Raw genomic sequence first — 12,982 nt, forward strand, 5'->3', positions numbered from 1 at the left:
CCAAGATGGGGTCCCGTAGCTGAAAGTTGCTCAGGATGTAAACTGTTCCCTTGAGAAGTAATCCAGACTGTTCTCTCCCAGAATGCATGAGGAATTCTATCTGCTGGGGAGACAGGCAGGGAGGGTGTCTGCATGTGGCCGGACCCCTCTGGGGCAGAAGCAGGCTTTGCAAGCCTGGATGGAGGCCTCCAGAACCCAGTTAGGACTCGCCATAGAGCCACTCTGGCACAAACCTGCAGCTGATTGGCCTGGATTTGAAACCTCCAGCCAGTGCCACTGGTCATTCATTGGCTGTGACATTCTAGGGGACTCTCTCCTCTCTGGCCTCAGTTTCCTTTTCTTTAAAATGGAGATAAATACTGTACCTATTTCATAGGCATTCAGGGCACACAGTGCTCAATACATGTCAGCTGTTGTTATTCCTGTGTTCCTGCAGTGACCAGAGCCCTCAACACAGAGTGGCCCTGCGACACCCTGTTTCCCACACAATGGTAGCACCATGACTGTTTGCTGTACATATAATGAATTCTGAATAGATAAACCCCAAGAGGTAAATTAGGTGAGGCCTACTAAGAAGAAAGGGCAACACCTACATCTTGGGCCCATGGGGAGGATGAACCCCAGAGAGCTTGAGAAGGGAGAGGGCCAAACTCCATAGCCCTCAGTTCTCAGCCACACATCATTGCATCACCACCTCCTTTCTCAAAGAACAGTGGCACCTGGCTTGCTCAGATCTCAAATTCAGTCAGTAGCAGAGCCAGGAGCAGAAATCCAAGTGTCCAGATTCCCAATACAACACTCTTTTAATTTTATCAACTATACCAGGTATATGTCTTCCTGTTAAAATACTGGGCCACAAACAAAATTATTATACTCTGCATGGCAGACACATAACGCTCCTTGTAAACTTACTTTTTATGCAACTCACATTTGCTAGTTAAAACCAAGAACCAACATTAGTCAATAATCAATATTCAGCGATTAACCCCACCCACCCCCACCCACAGGCCCCTGGCCAAAGAAAGGAAAATCTAAGCCAACAAATCTCAGGATCAGTGGGACTTGTCATCCCATTGTCTCTTTCTTGACTAACATAATCTCAAAATTAAAGGGGAGATTTTCCTGTGCTTTGGCTTATAATAATTCACAAGTAAATGTTAGAGTTTAGCCTAATTGCTCTTCCCTGGGTATACTCCCACTAAATGCACCCAAAACACACAAAATCCTTTAAATGTATGTCACTTCAAAGCAATACTAAAAATCATTTTTAAACTAAAAGAAGAGAAACCGCTTACAATTAAATGAATAAAAACTGACTTCCAGAAGCTAAAAGAAAATAGTTTGGTACAGTGGCCATGGCCTGGTTCGTGGGAGCCTGTCTGCCTGGTAGGCAGGTGGCTAACACTCTAATGTGACACTAATGACACCCACTTCCTGGGGTAACTGTAAGGGGCACTGAAAGGTTTGTGAGGCATTTAGCATAATGCTTGGCTCTTAGTAAGTGCTCAATAAATATTAATAAGCAACAGTTCACCACGATTTCAACCAAATTTTATGGCTTTCACATTTAGCCATTATACCCTATCAGGATATTTATTGAGAAGAGGCATCCAAATTATTATTACATCCTACATAGCATGGCATTCTCCATTCAAAATGCATGGCAGATGAGGTTACTGACCAGAAAGATAAGTTATTGGCTACTCTCAAAGAACAGCTTCCAAAGAGAGTCCAATGGCAAATATTTCCACTCTACGAACAGTAAAGCTAATGCAAAGAGTGAGAAATGACCATCTAGGCACGTGAAAGGAACACATTTTTATTTTACTGACTCTATTCAAGTCTGCAGTAGAAACTAGGTTTATAGTTTATAGATCTACTGGTCTTCTCTATGCTTTAAGAGTATTTTTAAAATGTTAGTGTTCATTTGTAGCTTTAAAATCCATTCATAAATAGTATAATTTCTCCTTTCAAAAGATTCAATATTAATAACATGCCATTTATTGAGCTTCTATTATTTACCACGGTTATTCTGGATATTCTACAACGTTTTGTCAGTCACAATAACTCCAAAATAGCTGTCATCAGAAAATGGAGGCTCTGAGAGATTATACAACTCAACATGGTCTCGACTAAACTTACACACCACACCAATCTAATTACAGTCTTTTCCTTTGGACAGTTATTAAACTCTCAAATACTTTGTCTGTTATACTTAAAATAGCCCTTTAAAAGCTGCTAGACACACGAAGGAAGCGACACACGGGCTCAGGAAGGAAAGGGAATGCCGGTCCGGTGTCGACATTTCAGTGAGTTTGGACAGACTGCCTTTCAGCACTCACAGAAAGTGTGGCCTGGGGCTCAAGAAGCCACCCTGCTGCCCCTAAGTCAGGGCTCTACACACAGTTCTCACTCAGTCACAGAACACAGAAACTGAGAGATTAACTCTTCATTGATTGCCTAAGAGTTCACTTTTTAGCAAGGTCTCCCTCCAACTCAAATGTTCCTTAACTTTCTAATATCCAAATTAAATGGTGTCCCTGGTCTTAGAAAGCAGAGGGACTGCATCTGATGCCTGAAAGTAATTGGGTGATAAGAGCAAACAAAGATAAATCAGGCCTTTACCGGAAAGGCAGTTTAGGGACCCCAGTGCTAAACAACCTGTTAAATTCATCCAGGGGGCGGGATGTGCAAAGGGGCATTTTCCATTTTTTGATTCAAAAAACTTTCTTTAACTTCCTGAAGAACCTCCACCCATCTACACTCACTCACTGCCATACTGTCCTGCTTTAGTTCTTATCACCACCTGAAATTATCTTGTGTGTCAATTGTTTACTTAGTCACTGCCTGCCTGGCCCTCTTTGAAAACTGGAAGCTTCTCTCTCAGTGCCTGCTGTATCTTAGCACCTCAAATTGCCATGGCCCCTGGACGAGTACAGAACTACCTGTAGATGGAAGGGAAGGAGGGAAAAACAGAGGAGGAAAAGTGTTTATTGAGCACTTACTATACCCTCTGTGTACATGAATTCATTTCCTGTCTACTAGCTGGGACATTCATTTTTGGTTCTGCTTATTTTTATGTACAGGGTCCAACTCTCAGAATGTTTAGTGACCTCCCTCAAGGTCACTCAGCCCAAACATCCGTGTCACCACTTACTGGCTCTCCACTTCACTCCCAGTCCTGGACTGTACATTTACCTTCCAGGAATCTCATCCGCTCCTCATCATGACCCCTTGAAGTAGGCGGAATAGTTCGGCAGGTAATGGAACTGAGGTTAAGTCTCTGTCCCAATGCTAGTGAACCAGGGAGCTACTAGGACTTAGCTCAGTCTGCCCAAGACCGAGGAAATTCCTCTGCTCTACAGGCCTCCATGGTGCCTCGGAGCATGCTGCAGGGTCTCTGGAATGTGGGGGGATAATGTGGCCAGTACTTACTGACTTGGGGCTGAATGAGGGTTAAGTTACATTCATTATCACACTAGAGGCAGGTTTTCTCTCCTAGGAACCCAAAAGAAACAAGAAAGTAACCTCCTGGGTTGATATATTGGCTTAAAGAGTTTAATTGGTAACAGTTAAAAGTTCACTTTTAATTTTTAAACTTCTGCTAGTTAAAGTCTTATTATAACTTAACGGTAGGTAATTCTAGAATGATTAACATACAAGTTGATTATTTGGGCTTTATAATTTTACCAAATGCCGGAGTAGCCTTTTAAACACTAAGTTGCTACTGCCAAAATGAAAATTCACATGATACTTTTATGATTTTCTTCAGCCTAAGAGCACAACTGCATAAAAAACCTATGCAGGGATTTCCCACACCTCCCACAAGAGAGACATTTGTGCAACTATCACCACTTACTACTTCCAGGACATTTTCATCATCCCCAAAAGGAACCCCAAAGCATTAGTAGTCATTCCCTATTTTTCACCCCAGCCCCAAGCAAACAGATTGCCAGTCTACTTTCTGTCTCTATAGAACTAGACAGTTCATATAGATGAAATCATATAATATGAGGTCTTTTTGTGTCTGGCTTCTTTCCTTGGCATATTATTTTCAAAGTTCATCCATGTTGTAACACGTATCAGTGCTTCATTTCTTTTTATAGCTGAATAATAATATTTCATTGTATGGACAGACCACATTTTATTTATCAATTCATCCACTGATGGACAACTGGGTTGCTTCTACTTTGCGATTATCTTGAATAATGCGGCCATGAACATTCATATACAAGTTTTTGTGTGAACTTGTTTTCAGTTCTTTAGGATATATACCTAGGAGCGGACATGTAAGATCATAGGGTAACTCTATATTTAATTTTTTAAAGAATTGCTAAAAAAAAGGGGGGGCATTTCTTGAATTCTTTTTATTTAATGCTGTAGAAAAAAATAAAATAAAATTTGTGTCAAAGCTTTATTATCTGCCTGTTTGAGAAACCAATCAACCGTACAGTGATGTAATTAATATTTTTAAAACCTCTGTTCTGTAAAGGAAAGATTTCTAAATGCATGCTGTAGATTTGACAGGACCTTTCATACTATAATCACCATAAAGTGCCCGTGGAGGTCCATGGCTCAATGAAAACGCAATGAAGGCACCACTCCTGCCGCAGGTCCTTACCCTTTACAAATGGAAGAAAGAAATCGTACCAGAGCTGCAGATTCGGCTACAGAGCTGTGGCTAGATTCCTGGACCCCCAACACGAGCAATTTGCTGGATGATGGGGAGGCTCGTATTCCTACCTGGTGTGTCCACCCTGTGCCCCTGATCTTCTTAGCTTGTAGGCCTCCATCCCATCACTGCCTTTCCTAAAGGTCCATGTGCCTAGGGGCATGTCTGTCTGCTCTCCTCTTTAAAAGTCAAATTTGTCAAATCAGTGCTATGGGCTTCAATGAATCCATTTGAGTGTCCAATGAGATACAAGAAACATTATGCTGTTGTCTTTCGTGTTCACTGATTTTAGATTCCTATGAGGATGGAAGCAAAAACAAAAGCTGAGTGGTACACTAGAGAGCCATACCGGCTTCCACAGTCCATCAATTTGTTTAGAACAAGGTAAGAGAGTTCAGTTACTACCCTACACACAACCGTGTCCCATCGCAGCTAAAACGTCTGAATGCTGCTTTAGAGTTTAGAAAGCTCCTTTAATCCTCCTTAGCTACTTGCCTCAAGGGGGACCCCAGCTGGGTCCTGCAAAGCAAAGACACCCCTCAGGCTTCTAACCAAGCTCAAACCTCAATATCTCAAGGCAGCCTGTGCAGGACGTGTCCATTTGAGTCTCAACTTTATTTTTAAGTGACTCTCTTTTTCCAGGCTGAGTCACTCCCTGCAGTGTCTATATAAAGGCTGTAGAGGCAGTGACTAAATGTATTTGGGCCAGGGCCACAACTATATATTACTCCTCCCCCCCCCCCCCGCCAACCCTCCCCCAGCCTGCTGACTCCTTTTCTCACAGGGAGTGAAAAAGGAGTTGAAACTTTGCAGCATCTTTCCATCCGTTTGTCTTCCTCACATCGGCAAAAAGGGAGCCGGTGACTTATGTGTGAAGGAACCGCGTTGGGGCATGTGATTTCATATCCATCTTCATCAGTGAAAAGATGACTGTGGCTTTCCTAAAGAAGACACTCACCTGCGCCCCCCCTCCCCCACCTGCCAGAGTCCAGAAAGAATCCACTAATCGAGTTCATTTCAATGATGGCGCAAGATTGCTTTCCAAGTCATAGCTGAAGGTGACTCCTGATTTTTTACAACAGTTTCCCAAGAATGTAAAACTCAGAAAAACACTCTAGCCTGAGACAGAAAGGGCAAATTAAGATTCTGGCACTCAGGAAATGAACGCCAGTGAACAGGCAGTTATGTCAGCAGTAAAAAGAACATTCCCTGTCACAGTTAGGCATGCTGACCAGGAGGCGGGGCTGCGAGGCTGCAGCTGGTGTCAGACCCAGGGCCACCTGCCCTGGTGGGAACAGCGAGTGAGGAAGGGGTGGTCAGTCCAAGTGCTGACCCTGGGGAACTGTGTCCCAAATGGTCAGGGCTGGGGGCTGCTCTGCTGTTGACAGCAGAGGCAAGAAATGGTGACATGAAAAGAAGCCATATGCATTGGGCAGGACAGATGTAGAGAACAGATCCGGAATGTAAGCATGGTAGACCAGGTGTCATGAGGATTAACACTCCAGAGAAGAGATGTTTAGACAAAAATACATCAGGGAGAAAATTGACCAACGAGAGCTCCGGAATTGAAGCTCACTTTTAAATCTCACAGAAGAGATGTGGCCCCTTCTACAGGAAATATATATGAACCTTGCAAAGTCAGAGAGAGAGACACCTAAGACACATTATAGGGTAGGAGCTGAACACAATGACAGCACAAAAACAAACCCTGAGCATGTATTATGATAAAAATCACTGCATCTTGGGTCTGTGGGTCTCCTCCTCTCACCCCCATAAAGGATGGTCCTGTCCTTTCTGAAAATAATTGTAATAAAACAAAAAGCATCTCCGTGCTCTTTCTGGAAACAAGTCCAACAATGAAGACTTCTCTTCTGGCAATCAGGCATCTCATTCTAAGAGCACAGGCCGGTGAGCTGGAACTCTTCCCCTGCAAACATCCTGTGTCCTCACCTTAGGGCCTGCACTGCACAGAGCTGCATCTGCGTTTGCTCCAGCTTCTGGGCCTGTCCGGGGGCAGCACAGCCCCGCAGTTAAGAGAATCGACTCTGGGCTCATACTGCCTGGGTTCAAGTCTCAGCTTGGCTGAGCAGTAGCTGTGGCAACCTCAAGTCAAACTTTGGTCTGGGAGCCAAACATAAAAATTAACCAAGTGGAAAAGCAAGAAAAAAAGCAATTCCTAGGCAGAATCATGAAACTCTAGTGCTGTCCCTTTTACGGGACCCAACAGAAAATAACTCAGTTTCCAGGAGTGAGGAACTGGCCGAGTGCCCTGGGGGTTTCTGAGTGGTGGCACCTACATGCTTCTATGTCACCACTGATCCAATCTGCAGTCAACTTTATCACTACAGATGCCATTTGGGGCATCAAAGGTATTCCTGGCTTGCCTGTGCCTCAGATCTCTGATCAAAGCAACAGAAAAGCAGAAGGCAAGGGGGTTGGCCTACCCTGCACACAGTTCTACCACCACTAGGCCTTGAGACAGCTACTGCTTCCTCTCCCCTGCACACACTGCCACCTGGCTGGCCTTGCCCTTCACCAGCCGCAGGCAGGAGCAAAGCTTCATCCAACGCAGAGATGTCTGTGCCTGCTGCCAGCCTGCGGGGCCCCAATCCAACCGGAGGTGGCCGGGTTCCACCACCTTAGTGCCCAGCTTGGAGGCTGGAACACAGTGGCCTCTGCCCAGAGGTCAGGGCCTTGGCAGTGATCCCTCACACAGCCCCTGCCCCTCCTTTCATCCCTCCTACCCTGGGCACAGCTAGGAGGAGGGTGAAGGAGGAGTCACACAAGATGCTCCCAGAGTGGCATGCCGAGACTGCCGATGTGTGCCCAGAGCTGTTCTCTAAGTCAGTGGTCCAGGTGAGTTTCAGAGTCCAAGAGAAACTCTATGGAAATACATGCATTTCTCAGGGGAGTGGGTCCTTAACATTCACCAATATTGCAAAGGTTGAGAAGCAAGGCTTAAAAAGCAGCCCTGTCTACCTACAGTAAGAGTTACCGAGGTGCTTGTGGCTTAGATCCTTCCCACCATGGATATGTGAATGTTTCTGGGTGAAAGTCGACATGCGGAAGGTTCCAGTTATACTATCCTAGCACTGAATACACGGTGTCAGGATGTTCTACGTGCAAGGTAGGAAGATAAGAAGGGGACAGGACTTTACCCCCAGGGCCAAACCGTCTGGCACATGGAAGATGTTCAAAAGGCATCTTGTAAAATGATAAACTGTTATTACAAACCAGCTTTTGGAACACTTTGGGCTGAAATTAGCTGTATTTGTTGTGTGTTTCTTAAAGTTCCCTGAACTAGCTTTGAGGAGCAGAAATCAGCTGCATCTCATGCATTCCAAGGTACTCGTTCTAAGTTAATTCTAGTAACAGACACAGACTGGACGCCAGGTGCCAGGTCGGTGCAGAGCCTCCACACACACACCTATCAATCCTGTGAGCTGGGCCCTGTTATTACACTTTTTATAGATGATGAAACTGAGACTTTGGGAGGTTAAGTAATTTGCCCAATGGCAACAGCCAGTAAGTCACCTGCAAAAATAATATGGAAAGCTACACAACCTAGAAATACCCACAGTCTTTTATGTTCAACTCCCAATTATTAATTCAGTAGGAAATGAATGTTTAGTTACAAAATTGAAAATGTTTTTCTTTGAAAGGAACTCATTTTTGGAATCAAAGAAATGCATAAAACTTTATTTGCAGAGTCACTGCAATCTCCTTCAAATTATAATTCTAAGGGTAAAAAGACATAAGCAATAACATCAACTGACTGTAAAGGTGTTAATCTAATGACATAAAACTGAAACTTTAAAAAAAATCATTCTAAACAAACGATATTCAAGGCTCTGGCCATCCCGGCGCCTGCCTCTCTGTGTTCCTGTGGCTTGTCCTGGGGGAGTGATCCAGCCTGTCAGACTCCACCTGCCTTTCCCAAAGCCTCCTGACAGAGCCCACCTGTCCCTCTGGACTTGAGGTTTCCCAGGTGCCCTTGGGCAGGCCCAGCCCAGGAAAATACAAATTCCCTGTCGAGGGACAACCTTACTCACCTCTGCCTTCACCCTGGTGCCTAATCCTGCAGATTAAACTTATTGGATATTCAACAAACATTGGGAGGACATTTCCTTCTTATCCAGAACAAAGAGGAATCCCAGCTTTTTCACTGAGAATCAACATACTTGGTGCGACACCAGCAAGAGCACCACTGGCCCTGGTCTGCCTCACTCGGCCAACCATGTGAAGCATGAGGATCCTAGTCTGTATCCACATGAAAAGATATCTTTCCTACCAGCAAGCCAACAAAGTTCTAAGCAACCTTCATGTTCCCAGGTCCATCTTCTAGCATGTTCCCTCTATAGTAAAGGGCAATCAGTTTCCTTCCTTATTTAATAATCTGTCCAGTGGTGGAATCAGGAGAAGCGACTAATGTCGAAGAGAAGTCGGGCTCCTCTGATCTGAAACCCCAAAGTGACAATCCAATATCCCCTCTAGATCCCAGGCCCCATACTCACCAGAGCCCCCACATTTACCACCAGTCTACCTCCCACATACTCCCATCCCTCTGTGTACCCCAGAGGACCCCAGCTGCAGCTACCCACCCCCACCATGGCCTGAAGTGGCTTCAACATTTCAAAGAGAAGATTCTGGTTGGTGGAAGAGTGAATATGCCAGTCATCTCTATCAGTCTTGCCTCAGGGTTCCCACAGGGACCCCTATAGGTTTCCAGGATGAACCTGGGATAGGAAAACGCAAGGGGAGGGGTGGGGGCGGGAGCCTGCAAGCAGCTTCACCCTTCTACACTTCCTGAGATTCCTGCTACAGCAGACTCTCCCTACTGCAGTGGAAGCAGCCCGAGTGGGTACCAGCCTCGACCAACTAGCAGAGGCCAGAAACAAGCGGGATGGCAACTTCCATCCTCTCACAGGGGAGTTTCTTGGTCCCTTTCTCCACAGGAAACAACATTTAAAACTGTGCCCTGAAAAACAGTGCCCCAAATGGCATGTACCAACCAGGCTGCTTCCTTCCCAAGCCTCTTCTATTTATTGGGATTAGGAAATAAAATGCAGTTTAAGGTTAGGCTTTTTCAAGTAACTGGCATGGGATGCAACACAAACTGTGTAAGCTGGTCCCCAGTTCCTGCAAAAACGAGGCCCACTTAGACATCACTGGAGGGACTGGGCCCAGTTCAGTACAATCAACATTTGTCAACTGAGTGCAGCACTAGGTGGCCGGGTGAAACATGCCCCTCCTCGCCTGGAACAGGCCCTTGGCAGCTAACAAGAATCTGGGGCTCCAGAGGAATACCCAAGAATCCAGTTCTCTGCTTCATCCTCCTCACAGTCCTTGTCGTATGACAGATTAGGTTTACTTAAGGTTGTCTAACCTTCTTTTTTCTATGGTCACTCCTGGACATACAGTCCCCAAGGGAGGGCAGTAAGAACACAGGACAGCAGGTGACGGTTGCTTACCGGAACGGTGCTGAGAGTGGCTCGAGAGACAGACATGGCAGAGGTCGGTGGGGGAAACAAAGTCAAGGACGAAAGCTTGGGAAACCCCACTGCAAGACTCTCTAGGACAGTGATGGCGAACCTTTTGAGCTCGGCGTGTCAGCATTTTGAAAAACCCTAACTTAACTCTGGTGCCGTGTCACATATAGAAATTTTTTGATATTTGCGACCATAGTAAAACAAAGACTTATATTTTTGATATTTATTTTATATATTTAAATGCCATTTAACAAAGAAAAAATCAACCAAAAAAATGAGCTCGCGTGTCACCTCTGACATGCGTGTCATAGGTTCGCCATCACTGCTCTAGGAAGACCTACCCTGAAGCAGCCCAAGAGGAGGAGGCAACAGAGGGTCCTATCCTTGGTCCCTTTCTTTGCTCCTGTCTTTACTCGGGACAAGGTGGAACATGGAGAATAGAGGCTCCCCCGAAACTGCCAATGGCAGCAACCCCCAGGCATGAATTACTTTAATCTGCATTTTTGGTCTGTCGAAATATGGCAGATTCACACAGGACGGGGTGGGGTGGAGAGGGTAAATCGTGGGTCTCAAATTAAAAGCCTTTAGGTAGGTCTGCACCTAGAGCCCTTTGTCTTTCCCCTGAGCTGTCATGTTTTCTCCCAACATATTTATTCTGAAAACAGAGGGTTAATTATTTGTTTCCCCAAATGATTCACAATAGCACTCACTTAAGTAGCAATCTCCTTGGAACACTTAAGTCCACTTTTAAAAATTCAATTCACGTACCATTTTCCAGGATTTCTGTATATTGTAAATGAGGTATATTGTGAAAGTTAAAGGCACCCTCCCAGAAAGCAGCTATTCTTCCAGGCCTGTCCCTTTGTCCTCCAAGGAAGAATCTGGAGGCCTGGGAGACGGGGCCAAATCTGCTGACCTAACTACTCCAAACACTGTCCTCCGAACACAAACTTCACACACACACACACACACACACACACACACACACACACACACAGGAGCACATAAAGAGCACATTTCCAGTGCCCTTTAAAGCATATTTCAGGAAACAGAGGCATTTAAAAGGCCTTACCAGATTAAATGTCTGATTTACAAGAAGTACTGGCATATGCATCCTGAGATGTGGGCAGTCCTCAGACACCCCGCCTGCCCTCCACCAACTACATCCTCACACTCAGTGACCCTGCATGGACTCGGGGGTAGTGTGGGCATGGAGGGCAGGGGCCAGAGGTCGGGATGGGCTCAAGGATCTGACCTGGCCACACACCTGGCCACGTATTCTTGAAAACCCAGAATGCAGTGTCTGCATCTGCAACTAGCTCCTGCTTTAATTTGCTCAGACAACCTGTCAATACCCGCATTCTCCAGCCCTCGTGGAAGCATGCAGTCTGCTGGTACAGGGCTGAGGGCCATCAAAAGAAGGCAGACTGTCTGAGAGAAATTAAATGCTTACAACATGTCTTCTGATTATGTACAGGATAGTGAGACCCCTGCAAAGAGACCTGGCCAGAATGCTGCCTCACCTCTGGAGTGTTCTTCTTGAACTCTCGGCTCTGCTCAATGAGCCGCTTTCTAGACTGCTCGCTTTCATCTTGCCGGTTTGCCAATACTGTTGCGGTGGCATCGAGTTCCCTCTGTCAAGAAAGACAAAAAAAAAAGGGAAGACAAGATTGTAATTGCCATTTGTACCAGAGGGGATCATATTTGCATTTGACCAGAACACTGGGGACAGCCCCGGTGCTCCAGGGACTGTCAACTTGTCGACAGAGGCGGCGCTGGGGGCTGTGGACAAGGAAAGAGACACAATCACACGGTTCCCATCCAGCCCCATGCGCTAGTTTGAAAAAACCAAACTCGCTCAGCTTTGATGTGTATATTGACACCACCTCACAAATGACTGTTTCTATAATAGTGCATACAGATACTTTTTTTTCTTTTTGCTAAAACCAGAGTCAGGCCAATGCCTAAATGGCATCCCTCCCTGGAGTCACGCGCTTCTTCTGTTCTTAACAAGTGTTTCTTCTTGTCATGTCTCTGTGCGCTGTCCTTCGGATTCTCTCTGCGCTTCTCATCAGGGCATTCTGTTTGGCTGTCCTTCAACAGTGTGTGGATCTGGAATCTTTTGTAATGATGCTTCATTTGTTTTCATTCAACAAATATTTATTGTGGGGCTTACTACAGGCTAGACATCATTTAACTGTTACTTGTTTTCAAGAGGGATTTTTATAAGGTAAATTCCAAGGCATTTCTAATATCTTATAAACACTCAGAATGAGGCTTATTGGTTATTCTCAAACTATTTCACTGGTACTGGGATTCTGAGAAGCACCAGGAATGGGTTCCCTGTAAAAGGACCTGTTAAAGGCTAAGGCAGCCGTGGGCAAACTACAGCCCGCGGGCCGGATCCGGCCAGTTTGAAATGAATAAAACTCAAAAAAAAAGACCGTACCCTTTTATGTAATGATGTTTACTTTGAATTTATATTAGTTCACACAAACACTCCATCCATGCTTTTGTTCCGGCCCTCCGGTCCAGTTTAAGAACCCATTGTGGCCCTCGAGTCAAAAAGTTTGCCCACCCCTGGGCTAAGGGCTCTGGGCTCTGGGCTCTGGGCTCTGCTATACACAACAAACTGATACTCAAAGCAGCAAAGAACCTGTGCCGTGACCTCAGGAATTCTGGGAGAAGCCACCAAAAGGATCAGTTTCAAACAAGCCTACAGCAGGTGGGCCCAGAAAGGTGTTCCTGGCTGCCAGCAGGAGCTCAAGGACACGTTCCCATAGCCACTGAGAGGCCCATTTTAAAGACACACACTAGCACA

At 45.4% G+C, this 12,982-nt stretch overlaps 1 protein-coding gene across 12 annotated transcripts in view; it reads right to left on the reverse strand.

Annotated features, from left to right (window-relative positions):
- Window positions 1–12,982, reverse strand: part of CUX1 (cut like homeobox 1) — a 371,745-nt gene that overhangs the window by 280,210 nt on the left and 78,553 nt on the right. For 11 of the 12 annotated variants that reach the window (XM_059693542.1, XM_059693541.1, XM_059693540.1 and 8 more), the window contains exon 2: window positions 11,685–11,795. The exons of the other annotated variant lie outside the window; for it this stretch is intronic. In XM_059693542.1, coding sequence (XP_059549525.1) covers window positions 11,685–11,795 — 111 coding nt within the window. The remainder of the gene's footprint in view (window positions 1–11,684; window positions 11,796–12,982) is intronic. 12 annotated transcript variants of the gene reach the window in all.

This window comes from Myotis daubentonii, chromosome 4 (assembly GCF_963259705.1).
Source record: "Myotis daubentonii chromosome 4, mMyoDau2.1, whole genome shotgun sequence".
NCBI lineage: Eukaryota > Metazoa > Chordata > Mammalia > Chiroptera > Vespertilionidae > Myotis > Myotis daubentonii.